Source organism: Cherax quadricarinatus, chromosome 24, assembly GCF_038502225.1.
Source record: "Cherax quadricarinatus isolate ZL_2023a chromosome 24, ASM3850222v1, whole genome shotgun sequence".
In the NCBI taxonomy this organism is placed as follows: domain Eukaryota; kingdom Metazoa; phylum Arthropoda; class Malacostraca; order Decapoda; family Parastacidae; genus Cherax; species Cherax quadricarinatus.
The window spans coordinates 6,602,229-6,623,103 of record NC_091315.1 but is presented as its reverse complement, the minus strand read 5'-3'; the positions used below and the strand labels follow the sequence as shown (position 1 = coordinate 6,623,103).

Genomic DNA, 20,875 nt, shown 5'->3' with positions numbered 1-20,875 from the left:
CTCCATGACTTTGCATACTATACACATACTATACTTGCATACTATACACTGCAAGGAACTTGCAATCCCATTCATTGAAAACTGGGACAAATTCTATGGCAAACATGATATGTATGCAAGGGATGGGGTTCATCTCTCTGGGGTTGGGGTTGGGGTGGTTGCATTAGCCAGTTCGATTGAGGGGGTCATTGATGACTTGTCTAGGAATTTAAACTGATAGATTATAGAGGTATGAGTGTTTCTGGAATGCAATCAGGCTGGAGTATTAGGGTTGAAAACAGCAAATATTACAAGGATACCGGGGAGATATGATTAAAAGTACGCTCACACCTTAGTATGCTTTACTCTCATGGTTCGCCTCCCCCCCCCCCCCGCCTTCTCATCTGCGACTGCTTGACAGAGTAGAGGACAGAGAAAGACGTCTCATCTCTCACCTGGACCAATCCTGGATAGATCTGTCATTTCAGCAGAGCCTTCAACACAGGAGGGATGTGGGTGGCATTACTATTAGGTACAAGGCCAATATTGTCAAAGTATCACACTTGGATCCACTTCGAGGACAGCGTGAAGCAAGCTTCTACACCACAAGACGGGCAGAAAGCAGTAACTTCACTCTGGCTGTACCTTTCTCCAGAACATCACTTTATCTGAGATCATTTATCCCCAGGATGACTCGAGTATGGAACACATTCGTACAGAATTATGATGTCAACGATCAGATGAAAATGCTGCCCCACAGATGGTTCCAACTTCATCCTGTTCCCTAGTTGTATGTTTCATAACAATAAAAATGCTTTCAAATGAGCTGATGTAGGTAAGAGCTCTTAGCTTATCAAAAAAAAGTTAGGAATCCTTAACCTGTAAATAGTTTGTCAATAAAGCTAGGGATCCTTAACCTAACCTAACCAGGTAAACTCCAGGTAAACCTTGTCAAACCCTGTGTAAAAAAACAGTATTCGTAAATAAAGTTGCTAATATAGGCAAAGCATATGTTCAGAGAAAGATAGTAGAGGGCAACGAGTTACTAGCTCCCTTAAGGTTTACTAAACAAATAGAATCAGTCTAAAAAGTAGGACAAATCAGGTAAGATTATTTGCATGTGCAGGCAATATAGATATTATTGATATAACAGAGACTTGGTTCCAATGGAAAGATAGAGAAATGCCTTCTGAATGCAACATACAGGGTTATAAACTATTCCACACTGATAGGGTCAACAGGAAGGGTGGTGGAGTGGCGATGTATGTCAGAGATAATCTAAATGGTTGTGTTAGACAAGATAAAAGATTAGAAACATTGGACACAGAATCTGTTTGGCTACAGTTTCTCGAAGGCCGTGAAAAATTTATTTTGGATGTGATTTATAGGTCTCAAACTTTGATAAGGAGTGCAGTAGGTTGCTATGGGATGAAATTCATAAGACGTCTAGATATGAAAATGTGTTAATGGGAGATTTTTAATTTTAGACAAATTAATTGGAACAATGTGACAGGAAATCTTGAGTCTAGTGACTTTCTTGACATGGTTCAGGATTGCTTTTTAAAACAGTTTGTGACAGAACTAACTAGAGGAAACAACCTGCTTGACTTGGTTCTTGCTGTCAGTGGAACGCCTTCCAACTGAACAAAAGAAACTAATGGAAAAATAAATAAATAAAGAAATGATTTAGGAAAAACAAGAAAAATGATTTGAGAATTTTACTTAAAATTTAAATATAATAAAAAAACATGGCCTTCAGTTCTTGTAGTTGGGTAGGAGTAGGTATGGCCCTGGATAGTTCCTCTGATGTTATTTATGTAGGTTATCCTGGGCAGATGGTAATCCGATGTTCTGGAATCTCCTACCACTTGGATGGAGCACAAGTAGAATAGGTAAGGGCCGGTAGTTGTAGAATAATGTTAATAAGTATTATTAACACACGTCTTGCCCCTTTATCTGGCGTCTATCCTGGAAGACCACGCCAGGAACAGAGCTGACAAATAAGAGAAAATAAAACTGGTTACCCATAGTCATGATAATATAACATTTAAGAAAGAAAAAGAATGATAAATGCCAAAATCATTACTGGTAACCAGCAAACACTAGAAAAGAACAAACAGTAATACTCCTGGTAGATCACCCTACCTGATTAGGAGAAGAGTGGAGGCGAAGTGACTCTCCAAACTTCAATCCACACCAGGTAAGGTCAATATTACCAGGAGTAGAAACTTTAACAAATCGGACACCAGGAACTAGTTTTGCCCCAGCCCGCCAGAGAGGGGGAGGTGTGTGCGCGCGCAACGTAACTCGCTAATGGTTCCTGGTTGCCCGAACAACCTTAACCCCACTTACACCTACTTTTCCCTCACACTTGCCAACAAGGAATCACTAGTTAATAATCTTGAAGTTAATGATGAGCTTGGAGAAAGCGATCACAAATCACTTAGTTTCAATATAACATGGAATTACCCAGTTAACTGCAATCAAGACTATCCCAGATTTCTGCTTGGACGACTTCATGAGACTGAAAAATTACCTGGGTGGGCTAAATTGGGATGACCTTACTATGGGCCAGGTAGGTAGGGTTGGTTTCCAATATGGCGTATTTCAGAGCATAGTGCTAGCTGCCCAGACAACTTTTGTTAAGAGTAGAGAAATTAGATCTAACAATAATGATCCCAGATGGATGAACAATAGATTAAAACATCTCATTGGTCAAAAGAGAGGCATATAGGAGTATTAAAAGAGAGGAAGGGCAGTTACGACATCAACATATTCAATTAAAGACAGGAACAAAAAATGAATAAGAACAGCAAAAAGGGATTATCAGGCTGAAGTCGCAAGGGATTCGAAGGCTAAACCAAAAGGGTTCTTTCAGAAGTAAGATTAGGGACAAGATAGGCCCACATAAGAGTAACTCAGGTCAGATCACGGACAGGGATAACTTTTCAGTACCTAATTCCTTTCAGTTTTTACTCAGGAACATATTTTTTTTTTTTTTTTTTTTTTTTTTTTTTTTTTTTTTTTTTTTTTTTTTTTTTTTTTTTTTTTTTTTTTTTTTTTTTTTTTTATATTTTATTAAAAACTTCATGTACAGATATTAATAGGTACATATACAAAAAAAATGATCAAGGACAACATCAGTAAATCAATATATAAACACAAAACAATCCAGGCAACATCTGCCAGTCTACTATATACAAGTTTTTATCACATATCACAATTTAAGAAGGAATAAAGTTATAATAACAAAGGCCACAAAATGGCTATTAATAAAACTCCTAAAATTACAACCTCAACACAATAATGCTCCAAGCTTAATGACAATCACCCATAATACCACCCTCAACAAATACACCAGACCTACAATATGCCTTATTAAGAAACCTGTGCTGCAACACAGGTGACCCATCATCCCCCCCCCCACTCACACACACACATTGAAAACTAACCCTATCACCAACCTGAATAATCATGACATTAATTATCCTCAATTTAGGATTATTATGACACATGTCACTTGAGGAAGCATTATTTACAACCATGAATGGTACAGGACTACCAAAATTACAATACCTTAAATAAGAACAATAATAATAGGTAATTACTACCAAAACTGATGCTGGCCCACGTTACAATAAAACAAAAATAACTCAGTGCTTCAAGGAAATAGTGAAAGGAAAACCCTCTCAAGAAAATTCAAATTCAATTGCAATACCAGTGTAAGTGGAACATAATACGCTACCAAAGAAATATACATGTTATATAATTTATAGGTTATACATTAATACATGTTATATATTTAATCTGCTCCTTACACCTTCCCCATCAAGGGAACTAAGCAAAACTTATCTTGCACAACCTCTCATCTGGTCACACACTAGTACCTCCAATCACACCCAACCACATCACTGCATTCCCAAGGAGGTGAGCCCGTTGAAATCCCCTGAACCCCCCCCCCTTTTTACCAACCCACTCACCCCGGCAGTTAAAGCCCCTTATAACGCCAATAAAATCCCTATTGTTAGTCCTCTATAACCTTCAGAAAAATACTCTTCCCACCTTTTCCCAAAAATGTCTCTGTTGCGACACAAAGTTCGATAAAACGTCGCCGCCAAAGTCCTTCTCAGCACATCCCCACCCACCTTCCCCCTCATACCCCATAAAACATATATGTAGTCCACGATGACATATGCTAAACCTCTTACCACACTCTCCTCCACACCACTCATATCAAGACTCAACGCTCGCAATACCGCCACACCTTGGCCCCCCACCCTCACCACTACCTTACGCATCCATACCCTGATGCACTCCAAACCTTCACAAAAATAGACGACATGATACGCAGTCTCTTCCCCACTGCATCTGCCACACCCCCCACCCTCAATAACCCTCCTGTCTCGGAGCATCGCTCCCGTTGGCAAAATCCCATGCAGGAAACGGTACATAACCTCACGCTCCCTAGGTCGTATCCTTAATTTACTAAACCTTCGCCATATTACATCCCATGCATACATGGGGTAGATCCCTTCAACCGGCGCCACTACATGTCTCTCTAACAATTTACACAACGTTCCCACCTTTACTTTTCCTGGTTCCCTGGCTAACATTAAGGCGCGTAACACTGTCTCGCATTCCTTCATTTCCGCCCCTCCATACCATTTCCTCAGGTGAGCATGTACCTTATCTAGCTGACCCTCCCTCCATCCACCTGCACTCATCACTTCCCTCTTAATAAACACACATTTCACGCGCTTTCTCAAGTCCAACAAACCCAACCCTCCCCTACATACCGGCAATGTCACTACCTCCCTTCGCAACCAGTTGCACCCTGAACCCCACAAAAATTTGAACACCATTCTAAGAATACTCGTGATCGCCGTTCCTGTTAACGGCATCACAGCCGAAACAAACCAGACTTTACTATATAGTAATACATTGATGACAATTACACGCTGCCTAAGGGTTAAATGGTGAGGTCGCAGCATTCCCAACCGTCGCTGCACCTGTTCCACCATCCTATTCGAATTGCTAACCCTTGCAGCACTCAGGTCAGCCTCATACATGACACCGCAGATTTTCAGACTCCCGGTCCTCCGCTGCACAACATCACATCCCCACTCTAATCTCTCTGTCCACTCTCCCAGCCCCATGATCATTGACTTTTCCAGATTTACCTTCATCCCAGTAGCTCTCCCAAAAGTGTGTACAACTTCCCCCAAAAGTCCTAACCGTGTCTCCTCACTTGCCAAAATAGTGGTATCATCAACATAGCCCACCAAACCAGGCCACGGCTTCAGCTCACCATCCCTCCCCCCCGGCCTTAGACGATCCTCCACCATCCTATAAAAGGGATCCTGAACACATGCAAACAATATTTGTGATAAAGGACATCCCTGCCGAAGACCCCGCTCCATGTTGACACCCCCCCCCCCACACACCCATTGATTTGCACCCTTACCTTCGCATTTGAGTACAGCGTATCCACCCACCCCACTATTTCTTCGCCAAACCCCTGTCGTAGGAGAATATCCCTCAAAGCCTTTCTTTCCACCCTATCATAAGCCCCTTGCCAATCCAACGCCACCAACGCTCCTCTTTCCCTTTCCATGTCCTCCAGGAACCCCTTGATAATCCCGTGGCCCACGCTCATTGACCTACCAGGTAAACCAAACTGAGACTCAAACACGACCCTCCCCACAACACATTTAAGCCGATTCCCAAGAATTTTCGCAAATAATTTATAATCAGCACAAAGCAATGAAATGGCTCGATAATCCCGAAGGGTACTCTGCTGTTTACCCTTTGGGACCAACACCACCACCGCCGTTGCCTGAGATTCTCCCATCTTACCTCCGTCTTTCATGGCATTCATTAACCTTACTAGGAAACCCCTAAGCAGACCCCAGTGCTGTACATAAAATTCGCTAGGTAAACCATCGATCCCGGGTGCCTTACCCTTCTTCATGTCCATAAGGGCTCTCCATATTTCCCCCTCCTCAATGACCCCACCCAGTGCCTCCCGATCACTCCTCCCCAGTTTGCACGGCACATACTCACATACCTTCCCAAGAACCTCACCATCCACCCCACTACTTTTCCCGTATTCCTCAAACCATCTATCTGCATATGCACTCATCCCCTTGGTGTCCCTTAATACCTGACCCTCTCTAAAACCCCCCACAGAAGATATGACTTGCAAACCTGGTATTGTAGTCGTTCGCTGTCGTACCTTCTGTCCTCGCAGCACACAAGCTGATGGCTTGTCGCCCCAGAGTACTTCGTCTAACCCCGCCTGTACCCGTACAGCTGCAAAACGTTCTTCTTGCAAATCCCGTATTCTGTCCTTCAACATGTGTATATCCTCCACCGGGTACACCCCGGCCACCGCCCCCCCCTCGTAACAATTCCGTAATCTAGATTCTAAGTAATTTGACAAACCATACCGCAATTGATTAATGCGTTTGCCCTCCCTCACATAAAAATGACGTATTCGTAACTTAGCCACACTATCCCACCATCCTACCACGTCTTCCTCAGTTCTTCTGTCGGCACAGAGCTGTTCCCAAAATATTGCAAACGCTTCCACTCCCTCCCTATCCCCCAAAACCATCGTGTTCAGTTTCCAATAACTTCCCTGCCTACGAGCCAAAGCATCCCATCCCACCTCCACTAATACCGCCCTATGATCGGAAGACACCATCTCTATAGTTTTAAAAGACTCTACCAAAACCCTCCGAGATAAATATAACCTGTCCAAACGAGCCGCATATCCCCTTCTTATAAACGTATGTTCCACCTCCCACAGACCTCCCCCGAAAGCATCACGTAACTGAAGATCTCTAAGCAGGCCCCCCAAGACTGAGGAAAAATATCCCGCTCCTCTGGGTTCCACGTCTGTCTTCTTAATTACACAATTCCAATCCCCCCCCACAATCGCGACAGACGGTAACGTGCGTAGGTAATACACGAGCTCCTCCCGCACAAAATCCATCTTCACTTTCACGTCACTTTCTGCTGGGGCATACACACACACAAACGCCACTCTCTCTCCCATCCACCATCCTTCCACACGTAATACTCTCCCCCCTCCCCCCCCCTCTTTCCTATGCAATACAAACGGGCCCGCCTCCCTGATCAACACACCCACTCCTCCTTTTAAACGCTCAGACGGCAACACATAAGCCTGATACCCAGGGACCACTAATTCACGACCAAGCTTAAAATTGTGCTCCTGCACAAAAGCTACGTCAACCTTATACCTATTCAAAAACATCCTGAAGCACTCCCGTTTAACACCATCACACAGACCATTAATATTTATTGTTACACACCTGAGGCCAGCTTAAGGTTTCCTTCCCCGCCTCATGTCAAGATTCTTCCCTTTCAGACTGTTCCCCTGGACTGTGCCTTTGCCACAGTTTCCCCCCTCCTTCCCAACCATCCCCCCCCCCTTCTGTTGTGGCCCTCTCGCAGAGTCACTCTGGGTACCAGAACCCCATGTCTTTTTCCCCGGCCTTTGCGCCGGTGTCAGAACATCGTCCGAATCTGACGCTGCTGCCCTTTTCCTTGTAGCTCCCTCAGTTTCCATATCGGAGTCCTGGGAGCCAGCACAATGGACTTCCACCTCTACCACCCTTAATCCGCCTCCATGCCCCTCCATGGCACTCGCACTGTCCACCACATGTGCCACCTGATCCTCCCCTTCCCCACACACACCTTCTACCCTGATCCCAGGGTCTTGTTCGCTGTAACTCTCCACCTCCGTAGACTGTAACATAGCCTGTATCACCGTCTCCAACTCCTCCTCAATAGCCTTCACTGCTGCGCCCTCCTGTACCTCCTCACTTGACAACTGTACTGTTGATGGGCCAGGTGATTCATGGATCACCACTTCTTCCGATTCCCCAGGAGGAGCCACCACCACTTCACTCCACATGCGACCACGCCCTCCTCCTTGCACCCGTTCTTCTTTAGGCATTGGGTGCTCATGCGCAGGTGCTCCGCCCCTTGCCGGCCCAGGAGCCACTGTTGATGGGCCAGGTGATTCATGGATCACCACTTCCTCCGTTTCCACTGGAGGAGCCACTACCTCTTCACTCCACATGCGACCACGCCCTCCTCCTTGCCCCCGTTCTTCCTTAGGCATCGGGTGCTCATGCGCAGGGGCTCCGCCCCTTGCCGGCCCAGGAGCCATACTCCGCTTGCCACAGTCTGCCGCCATATGGTCAAATTCGCCACACAGTCGGCACGTACGCCTCTGCCCCGCATACGCTACCATTACCTGGGTTCTAAACTCTTCGAGATATACATACGAGGGTATAGGATGCCTAAGCGTCATCTTGAGATTAAAAGAACCCTCAGGGTATCCTGTGTACGCACCTTTTACCCATTTGCCAGGTTGGGCCAGATGTACAGTTCCATAACGTTCGAAAACATTTCGAATATCTACCTCATCAGCCTCAAAAGGCACGTTGCGGAGCTTAACCCACGAATAATGTCGTGATACATCAATCAACTTGACCCTCACTGCCGGTGTTACAGTAATGCTGACATCTTGGTAACGATCAACCAAAGCCTCGTATACTTGAGCAGTTAGCACTTTCACGAAAATTCTATATACACCGTTCAGTGCCACTCCATATAAATCCTCGTCTCTGATGCCATATGTCTCTCGTATAATTTTGGGCAATAACACATCGACTGACGTAGGTGTTAAAGCCCCACTAATAAGTTCAATGCCCACAGTATTCACTCTCCTGCGAACACCTGGCGCCATGTCGTTGACTGATTAGCTCGTCTGGGAAACAGTAGAGGGGTGCAAAGCACGTCCGCACTCTACCTCATCCAGGCAGCGAATGCACAACACCTCCTCGTACCACTGCTGTCAGGTTACTGAGGAGCGTCAGGCAAGGGGGTCTGCACGGCCCAATAGCGATGCAGACAATTCTCAGGAACATATTAGCGAAATTCCAAAAATAATAAATTATATAGAACAGGATAATAATAAACTATGCACTATTAGGGTAACTAGTGACATGGTCCTCAGATAAATAGAGAAATTAAAACCTAACAAATCCCCAGGCCCTAATGAACTATTTGCGAGTGTTTTAAGATGAACTTAGCATACCTTTGGCTAATCTTTCCAATATATCACTACAAACTGGCATAGTGCCAGACAACTGGAAAATAGCAAATATAATACCTATTTACAAGGCAGGTGACAGGTCCTTAGCTTCGAACTATAGACCAATAAGCCTTACCTCCATAGCTGGTAAATTTAAGGAATCAATAATTGCCAAAGCAACTCGTAGCCATCTTGAAAGGCATAAATTGATTAATGAATCTCAGCATGGTTTTGCAAAGGGGCGATCCTGTCTTATGAATTTACTAATTTTCTTCACTAAGGTATTTGAGGAGGTACATCAAAGTATTGAATATGTTATTGTGTATATGGACTTCAGTAAGGCTTTCGATAGAGTTCCACATCAGAGGCTATTGAGAAAACTTAAGGCACGCGGAATGGGAGAAGAAATTTTTTCCTGGGTAGAGGCATGGTTGACAAATAGGCAGCAGAGAGTTTGCGTAAATAGGGAGAAATCAGAATGAGGGCACGTCACGAGTGTTTTTCCACAGGGGTAAGTTTTGGGCCCCTTTTTGTTGACAACTTACATAAATGACATAGATGAGGGAATAAACAGCAACATAAGCAAATTTGCTGATAACACCAAAATAGGCCGTCCAATTCATTCTAATGAGCACTCCAGGATGATCTGAATAAACTGATGCAATGGTCGGAGAAGTTGCAGATGCAGTTTAATATAGAGAAATGCAAAGTTTTCAATGTTGGACAGGAAAATAAATAGACCACATATAAACTAAATCATGTAGATTTTAATATTACGAATTGTGAAAAGGATTTAGGAGCTCTAGTTAGCAGCAATCTGAAACCAAGACAACAGTGAAAAAAAAAAAACATACCAAAGTGTCGGGGATAGAACCCGCGATCAGAGGGTCTCGAAACTCCAGACCGTCGCGTTAACCACTGGACCAGCTAGCCACAATACGATTCGTCCAACTAGGTATATTTCTACACCATAGGAAGGTTAGAATAGGCACCACTGTGACCAAAAATGCAAGTTTTTACAGACGAATCTCCAGCGACCGTGGCCGTGACGAACTCTAGCTCATGTCCCCTCAAAGCCGTTAACATGACTCACGAAATCGTAATGACACGATTGCAAACAAGCCATACCACGGGTGGGATAGAACCCGCGATCAGACAGTCTCAAAACTCCAGACCGTCGCGTTAGCCACTGGACTAGCTAGCCACAATAAGATTCGTCCAACTAGGTATATTTCTACACCATTTCGTGAGTCATGTTAACGGCTTTGAGGGGACTTGAGCTAGAGTTCGTCATGGCCACGCTAGCTGGAGATTCGTCTGTAAAAACTTGCATTTGTGGACACAGTGGTGCCTATGCTAACCTTCCTATGGAGTAGAAATATACCTAGTTGGACGAATCTTATCGTGGCTAGCTGGTCCAGTGGCTAACGTGACGGTCTGGAGTTTTGAGACTCTCTGATCGCGGGTTCTATCCCCGCCCGTGGTATGGTTTGTTTGCAATCGTGTCATTACGATTTCGTGAGTCATGTTAAAGACAACAGTGCATAAGTGTTCGAATTAAAGCTAACAGAATCCTTGGCTTCATATCAAGAAGCATAAATAGTAGAAATCCTCAGGTTGTTCTTCAACTCTATATATCTTTGGTTAGGCCTCGTCTAGATTATCCTGCACAGTTTTGGTCACCGTATTACAGAATGGATATAAATGCACTGGAAAACGTAGAAAGGGGAATAACAAAGTTGATCCCATGTATCAGAAATCTTCCCTATGAGAACAGACTGGGGACCCTGAATCTGCACTCTCTAGAAAGGCGTAAAATTAGGTGGAATATGATTGAGGTGTATAAATGGGAAACAGGAATTAATAAAGGGGATGTAAATAGCATGATGAAAATATCTAGCATAAACAGGACTCGTAGCAATGGTTTTAAGCTGGAAAAATTCAGATTCAGGAAGGATATTGGAAAGCACTGGCTTGATAATAGAGTTGTGGATGAGCGGAACAAACTCCCGAGTACCATCATAGAAGCTAAGACATTGTGCAGTTTTAAAAATAGGTTGGATAAATACATGAGTGGGTGTGGGTGGGTGTGAGTTGGACCTGACTAGCTTGTGCTACTAGGTCAGATATCTTAAGTGAATGTGACTGACCTGACCAGGTCAAGGCACTGGCTTAAGCCGGTGGGAGAATTGGACTTGCCTTGCATGGGCCAGTAGGCTTGCTGCAGTGTTCCTTCTTTCTTATGTTCTTACAGTCAGTTCTCCTGATAAAGCAGAGTGAAAGTTTGTTTATGTAATAAATCTGAGAAAATTAATCTGAATAAAACGAAAATATTTATATCATGGATTTTCAGAAATTAGACTGATGTATGATATATTTAGTAGAATTTGGCTAAAAATAAAAATACTATTTAGTTTGTTCTCTCTGACTGTTAGCCAAATTAGCTTTAGTTAACTTTTCCAGATGTTTGTTAATTATTGCACACCAGCATCTGTTTCTCATGATTTCCGTATATTTTTCTTTTCTTGCAGATTTCAAATAATTTTATTTTTCTTTACTTTATTTCATATATTCAGAGTTGATGGTTGTTGGGAGTGAGCTTGTGATACCTCATGTGCTGAGAGAGCACGCTGGGGCCTACCTGTGTATAGCCAGTAATGGCGTCCTTCCATCAGTCAGCAAGCGCATTCTCCTCAACGTGCGATGTAAGTCATTCTTCCTTTCAAATTTTCTGGGTTTTTTTTTCTAGGTTAACCATGTTAAACTTTCATTTATTGTTAATATATTAATATGTAATTATAAATCTACTTCTCCTGAAGAAGGACTCATAATGAGCTTTAAATAAAGTGGCTAATATCCCTAAGAAAACTTTTATTCTGGTTCTCTTCCTTACAGGAGGAACGATTATCATCCCCGCTTTGTTATTGTTGTTATTACAGTAAACTCGGATATAGGGTCACTGGTAGTCAATGAATATTAATTTGAAGGACAAGTTATAATCAGTCATTCAAATTAGTTCATAATAATAACATTGAGATTGAAGATAATTTATAATTAAAAAAAATAGATGTCTTTCGGTCGCTGGGTGATCCGATAAAAGGATCTCTTTATTCAATTACCCCAGTTCTCCGTGCTTCACTGCACACGACTGGAATAGCCCATTGGAAAACTTGGTTTATATCATTTTGGACATTTACCGTGACCTCAGTGGATGACAGTCTCATGCAGATCCTAATATCGTCTACAAAGGATGCTATAGAGTATAGACAGAGATGTCTATGTCTGCTATGAGGATAAGGAACAGGATGAGGGCGAGTACTGTGACGTGTGGAACAGAGCTCTTCACTATGGCCGCTTCCGATTTAACTCTTCGTGTTCGATTGGTTTAAAAGTTGAAGATCCATCTGCCCACTTTGCCAGTTATCCCTTAAGCGCGCTTTGTTTTGCGCTATTACACCATGACTACACATGTAATTATTGTTATTATTATAAAAAAGAAGCGTTAAACCACAAGGGCTATGCAGCTGCACATGTAATACTTTTGCAAAATCTGTGTATACTATATCTGCATTCTGTTTATGTTCCAGTGCATCCGAGGCCATATCATAGTCCAGTAGTTGCCAGAGGCAGGAGCGACCTGCTCTGAACCCATGTTGCCCTGGATTGTGCAACTTTTGGGAATCCAAGCGAATTGCAATCATGCTTTTTAGTACTCTTTCAAAGATTTTTATGACGTGGGACGTTAATATTAATGGTCTATAGTTCTTAGCTCTTGCTTTGCTGCCACCTTTATGGAGTGGGGCTGCATCCGTTGTTTTTATTAACTGTGGAATTTCACCCGTGTCTATGCTCCTTCTCCATAGCATAATTAGGGGCAGAAGGTGTTTTTTGTAGTTCTTAATGAACACAGAGTTCAACGAGTCAGGGCCTGGAGCTGGGTGCATGGGCATGTTGTCAATAGGTCTCTCAAAGTCTGGTGGAGTTAGGGTTATATCAGAAATTTGGCATACATTTACAGGGTTTCGAGGCTCATTCATGAGAAATCATCTGGATTGTCGATCTTCAGTTAGACAATTTAGACACAGAGTCGTATTTGGGATTTCAGTACCTCTCATTTCTTTATTGTCAACTGTGTAAGTTCCATCTTGTCTGAGCAGGGGCCCAATACTAGATAGGATTTTTACATTGTTTTCGGTATATGAAAAGAAATATTTCGAATTTCTTTCAATTTCACCAATCGCTTTTAGTTCCTCATGTCTTTCCTGGATCCTGTATCAATCATTTAACTTAAGCTCAATGATTTCCACTTCCTTGGTTATCGCTTCTTTCCGTGTTTCAGATAGTCTAGTATTCTTGAGGAGCTCAGTGATTCTTCGCCTTCTCCTGTACAGGGAGCGTCTCTCTCCAGTTTACTTTTTCTCTTCTTTTTTCTTAGGGAAATATGCCTTGAACATACTTCAGCTGCCAAAAAGTTGATCTTTTCAAGGTACTGGTTAGGATCCATGTTATTTAAGATATCTTCCCAGAATGTTTCATTTAGAACATGATTTACCGGGCCCAAGTTGATGTTCTTGTTGTTGAAGTTGAATTTGTTGAAGGCACCTTCGTAGCCGTGTGCATTTTGCTGGTCAGGATCAAGGACCCTTGTCTGGACTTCGATTAGATTGTGATCTGAATTAGTTGTTTTTTTATATTATGTTTCTTACCAGGGCCTCATTATTTGTGAAAATAAGGTCAAGTGTCTTGTCCAGTCTTGTTGGTCCATTATCTGTTGTCTTACGGTGCGTTTATTGCAGAGATTCAGCAGCTCATGTGTGTGTGTGTGACTTTTCATCTGAGCTGCCTCCAGGGAATGTTTTTGTTATAACATTATTTGCTATATTCTTCCATTTTGTATGTCTTAAATTGAAATCATTAAGTAACAAGATGTTTGGGGATGGGGATGGAAGGTTTTCCAGACAGTAGTAAATTTTTAATAGCTGTTCCTTGAACTGTTAGGAGGTTGCATCTGGTGGCTTATATATAACGACAATGACTAAGTTTTGATTCTCGATCTTTATTGTTAGAACTTTAACTACATCATTTATGGTGTTCAGTGTCTGTGGAAATGAGCGACTCTTTTACATTCAGGCCAACCCCTTCCCCTTGTTGCCTGTTCTTTCTGTCGCATCTAAAAAGGCTGTACCCAGTTATCCATATTTCGTTGTCAAAGTGATCTTTTGTGTGGGTTTCTGTGAAAACTGCAAACATCGCATTTGACTTTACAAGTCCACTGATGAAAGGTATTTTGTTGGTTGTGGATGGCTTAAGGAACTGAATATTAGCATATATAAATGAGGTCGTATTGCGTGTTTGCTGAGGATATTTTGTTGTTGGCGTCAGTACTTGTGGTTCTGGAGGGACATGGGGGCGCCACTGGCTGTCCCTCCAGTCCAACAAAGCTGCAAGGTGACGGCTTTTTTTTTGGTTATTTCTTTCCGCCTTATTTTTTCGTTTCCTGTCACTAAAAAAACACTTGAAGTAGGGTTTGTTTTACGTGATCTGTACTTCCCGGTCCCTTTTAATTGTAATGCGGGGTAGTTGTTGTAACATTGTTTTTTGAGGACTGAACAGTGGTACATTTCAGGATGGAATAATTTGCAGGAGGTAGAATGACACCCTTTTAGACAGGAGGTCGCGGCATTTTTTGGGATGCTCAAAGCTGCATACCCCATTTGTTTTTCCCTATATTCCATGCAACAGATGCCCCAAGCATAGAATTTGCACCATTTTGCTTTCGGTTGGATAAAATTCGTGGTGGTTACTTTCCCAATTTGTGCAGATCCTAGAAGTGCCCTACAATCTTCAGTAGTCAAGCCATTGACACCAACATCTGTTTCCAAGAGACCAACATTTTATCCGGAGGAAGACTCCTCCTCAACTACATCTGATTCAGAACAAATCCCGGAAACTGACATTATATATGGAGCGTTTATGTTTTATACAATAATGACCAATACACTGCGTAATAACCCCTCCAGTATCCCACCGGTCTCGCTCAGCTAACTGGATCCACTCAGTTTCAGCTAGTCAACGGGCAAAAATGGGAAATTAATCTTAGGTCTGGGGAAACACAAAATTCTCCAAAAATAAGAAAACCGCATCAAGCACTGTCTTGGTGCAATTTACTTTTGCATAGAAAAAAAAATAAGCATTTATCACCTTAAAGCTTATCTCTACAATGAGTATTGTTAATCTGCAGACGTGTGAAACTCGTTTGACATAAAAGTGATCAGGTTTTACGCCAGATGAGTCCACAATCATGCTTTATAACTGTGCTCTTAAACATAAACAGGAAAATGCACCATTACAACTTAGTGTTGGTCAAACACCTATGCCGTTGCATTTTTTGTACATGGCATAAAATTAAAGAGCTGACTGAGTTACCTCTGTATATATTAATTACATAAAAAGTATACACAATAATTATATACAAGTAAACTTATTATAAATTGAGAAAGTGTCTCTTTAAACAACATAAGTGTTCACTATCACACAATTCTGCTTGCAAAAATAAAACAGGCACTTTATATAAACAAAGTATCCACATTAATTACATGATTATTATAAATTGAGAAACTCTGTAAACAGCATTAGCGTCCATTATCACACATCTCTGCTTTCAAATATGAAATAAACACTTCAAAAAAATATATAAACAAAGTCTCCAGAAATAGTGCAAAAAATTAGTCTCATATTAATACAAATAGAAAATTACATTATCAACCTTGCGTCTCAAAGCAATATCCAATTAGCAAAACTTGCTATGCAAAACACACCACTGGGAGGAATTGGAGAGTACGGCAAGGAAAATTACCAGACCTCAAAACTGTGTAGTTAGTCATCTATAAATTTTGTCGCTGGGACTGTGATCTGAAAAAACACACTGGAGTCATCATATATATATATATATATAAATATATATATATATATAAATAAATATATATATATATATATATATATATATATATATATATATATATATATATATATATATATATATATATATATATATATATATATATATATATATATATATATATATATATATATAGGCAAAACAACCACTCTGAAAGAATAGAGAAATTCCAAGCGCTTTCGTGACTACTCACATTATCAAGGAACTATGAAAGTAAAGCATCCAAGGAAGCTATATAAGGAGGCCTGGTCACAGACCGGGCCGCGGGGGTGTTGACCCCCGGAACTCTCTCCAGGTAAACTCCAGGTAAAACACCTCACTATCAGATCCCACAACGGTTAAACACCTGAGGTGCGCCGACCCAACTGGATAGGTCCTTTTCACAACTCACCCACAAACTATTCTACCCATGAAAATGTAAAAATTATTATTTGTCCAGTGTATTATTAAATTCTTCCCAAATTCTATTAATTATAAATGGATCTAATTTATATAAACCAAAGGAAATATTCATATTATTGTCAAAACTGCTTTTTATGAAACAAGATTCAGTTATATTCCTGTCGACCATGGACTTGCTTGATACTACTTTCTCAACTTTTTGAAAATCAATTGGATGGTTAAAATCTCTTACATGAATAAATAGAGCATTGGAATCTTGTCCAGTTCTAATGCTATATTTATGTTGTTTTAATCTTAGTTCGAGATTTTTACCAGTTTGACCGTAATAAACTTTTAATGTTTTAATTATTAAGGGTAATAATAAATTCAAATTTAAAATTTACAGAAAACCTACAAATAACTGTTCCTATGTCCACTATTATTCCTCGCATCAAGATAGAGTCAAACTGTCTGTTTTCTCATCAATGTTTCTGAGAGCTTTACGAATTTGTAGTCCTGAGTTCATAGATGAGGAAATATCCAAAATTTATGAAATAGGTAATGATTTAAAATACCCAAGAAATGTAATTGATAAATCTTTTAAAGTTGCTAGAAATACTTTTTACAATCCAAAAAGGGACAACCAGCCTTATTCAACAAAAAATATGTTGGTTCTCCCTTACCATGAAAACTTGGTTGATATGTCTTCTCTTCTTAAGACTTTTAATATTAAAGTTGAATTCAAAAATCTTGATAAAGTAAAAAAACTTTTGATAAAGAATTCCCCCCAAAATGCTGATGGATGTGTCTATAAGATTCCTTGTAAAATTTGCGATAAAGTTTATTACGGTCAAACTGGTAAAAATCTCGAACTAAGATTAAAACAACATAAATATAGCATTAGAACTGGACAAGATTCCAATGCTCTATTTATTCATGTAAGAGATTTTAACCATCCAATTGATTTTCAAAAAGTTGAGAAAGTAGTATCAAGCAAGTCCATGGTCGACAGAAATATAATTGAATCTTGTTTCATAAAAAGCAGTTTTGACAATAATATGAATATTTCCTTTGGTTTATATAAATTAGATCCATTTATAATTAATAGAATTTGGGAAGAATTTAATAATACACAGGACAAATAATAATTTTTAAATTTTCTTGGGTAGAATAGTTTGTGGGTGAGTTCTGAAAAGGACCTATCCAGTTGGGTCGGCGCGTGTCAGGTGTTTAACCGTTGTGGGATCTGATAGTGAGGTGTTGGCCAGACCCCTTATATAGCTTCCTTGGATGCTTTACTTTCATAGTTCCTTGATAATGTGAGTAGTCACGAAAGCGCTTGGAATTTCTCTATTCTTTCAGAGTGGTTGTTTTGCATATTCTGAAATACCTGTTTACTGTGATCTTATTGCATGTATATATATATATATATATATATATATATATATATATATATATATATATATATATATATATATATATATATATATATATATATACATATATATATATATATATATATATATATATATATATATATATATATATATATATATATATATATATATATATTATATATATATAATTATATAATTATTATTTGTCCAGTGTATTATTAAATTCTTCCCAAATTCTATTAATTATAAATATATTAATTATATATATATATATATATATATATATATATATATATATATATATATATATATATATATATATATATATATATATATATGTATATATATATATATATATATATATATATATATATATATATATATATATATATATAATATATATATATATATATATATATATATATATATATATATATATATATATATATATATATATATATATATATATATATATATATATATATATATATGTATATATATATATATATATATATATATATATATATATATATATACATATATATATATATATATATATATATATATATATATATATATATGTATATATATATATATGTCGTGCCGAATAGGCAGAACTTGCGATCTTGGCTTAAATAGCAACGCGCATCTTGCCATATAGGTCAAGTGAAAATTTGTGTATGCAATAATTTCGCCAAAATCATTCTGAACCTAACGAAAAAAATATATTTCACTGTGTTTGTTTAGTATTAAATTATTGTAAACAAATCTAAAATACATTTAGTTGGGTTAGGCTAAAATAAATTGCTCTTGTTATAATAAGGTTAGGTAAGTTTTCTAAGATTTTTTTGGTGCAAAATTAAAATTTTTTACATTAACATTAATGAAAAAAGTATATATTTAAACGTATAAAAGAAAATTTCAGAAAGGACTTAATTTTAAATGAGTTCTTGCTAATTGACCAGTTTTACATATTCGGCACGACATATATATATATATATATATATATGTATATATATATATATATATATATATATATATATATATATATATATATATATATATATATATATATATATATATATATGTCGTGCCGAATATGTAAAACTGGTCAATTAGGAAGAACTCATTTAAAATTAAGTCCTTTCTAAAATTTTCTCTTATACGCTTAAAGATATATTTTTCTCATTAATGTTAATGTAAAAAAAATTAATTTTGCACCAAAAGAAACTTAGAAAACTTACCTAACCTTATTGTAACAAGAGCAATTTATTTTAGCCTAACCCAACTAAATATATTTTAGATTTGTTTACAGTAATTTAATACTAAACAAACACAGTGAAATATATTTTTTTTCGTTAGGTTCAGAATGATTTTGGCGAAATTATTGCATACACAAATTTTCACTTGTCTTATATGGCAAGATGAACGTTGCTATTTAAGCCAAGATCGAAAATTCTGCCTATTCGGCACGACATATATATATATATATATATATATATATATATATATATATATATATATATATATATATATATATATATATATATATATATATATATATATATATATATATATATATATATATATATATATATATATATATATATATATATATATATATATATATATATATATACATAAATATATATATATATATATATATATATATATATATATATATATATATATATATATATATATATATATATATATGTCGTGCCGAATAGGCAGAACTAGCGATCTTGGCTTAAATAGCAACGCTCATCTTGCCATATAGGTCAAGTGAAAATTTGTGTATGCACTAATTTCGCAAAAATAATTTTGAACCTAACGAAAAAAATATATTTCACTGTGTTTGTTTAGTATTAAATTATTGTAAACGTATTTAAAATATATTTAGTTGGGTTAGGCTAAAATAAATTGCTCTTGTTATAATAAGGTTAGGTAAGTTTTCTAAGAATCTTTTGGTGCAAAATTATGAATTTTTACATTAACATTAATGAAAAAAATATATCTTTAAACATATAAGAGAAAATTTTAGAAAAGACTTAATTTTAAATGAGTTCTTGCTAACTGACCAGTTTTACATATTCGGCACGACATATATATATATATATATATATATATATATATATATATATATATATATATATATATATATATATATATATATATATATATATATATATATATATATATGTATATACATATATATATATATATATATATATATATATATATATATATATATATATATATATATATATATATATATATATATATATTTATGTATTTATTATCTCACTGGCCGATTCCCACCAAGGCAGGGTGGCCCGAAAAAGAAAAACTTTCACCATCATTCACTCCATCACTGTCTTGCCAGAAGGGTGCTTTACACTACAGTTTTTAAACTGCAACATTAACACCCCTCCTTCAGAGTGCAGGCACTGTACTTCCCATCTCCAGGACTCAAGTCCGGCCTGCCGGTTTCCCTGAACCCCTTCATAAATGTTGAGGATATTGGCCTTACCAGCTATGTTTAATTTATAAATTTAAATATGAACAATTAGCTGATAAAAGACAGCAAATCGTCTACACAGCCGCCCCTGCAGACGAGGTCTAGAAGCTGTCGAAACCATCTCAGCATGGGCTGTCAAAAAAATATAATTTGTAAGTATATAAATTACCCATAGGGGGTGTTATGTCAGCATATTTCATTCGATGATGGCTGACGATATACTTACTTGTTTGGACTCAATGGTCCGCATATCACCGGGGTTTATGATAAGTTTCTACCTCACGACTTTATACTCAACTGCGCAGTCAATAGTAGTACATCACGAGTTAGAACACTTACCTGGGTATATGTATCTGACCCGTAATTACGCCCGGATATCCGTTGAGTTGATTGAAGAATATTGTTCTTTGAAGAATGTCGCACTGCACTCTGTTGGATCGCAACACTCATTGTTACACTGCTCATTAATAATTGTTCACACAAAGTTATCACTGGAGAAGCTGATCACA

The 20,875-nt window shown here is 38.2% G+C and overlaps 1 protein-coding gene across 1 annotated transcript in view; it reads left to right on the top strand.

Annotated features, from left to right (window-relative positions):
- Nucleotides 1-20,875, top strand: part of LOC128690737 (lachesin-like) — a 175,854-nt gene that overhangs the window by 29,214 nt on the left and 125,765 nt on the right. The window contains exon 4 of the mRNA XM_070088138.1: nucleotides 11,686-11,814. Within this exon, the coding sequence (XP_069944239.1) occupies nucleotides 11,686-11,814 (129 nt within the window). The remainder of the gene's footprint in view (nucleotides 1-11,685; nucleotides 11,815-20,875) is intronic.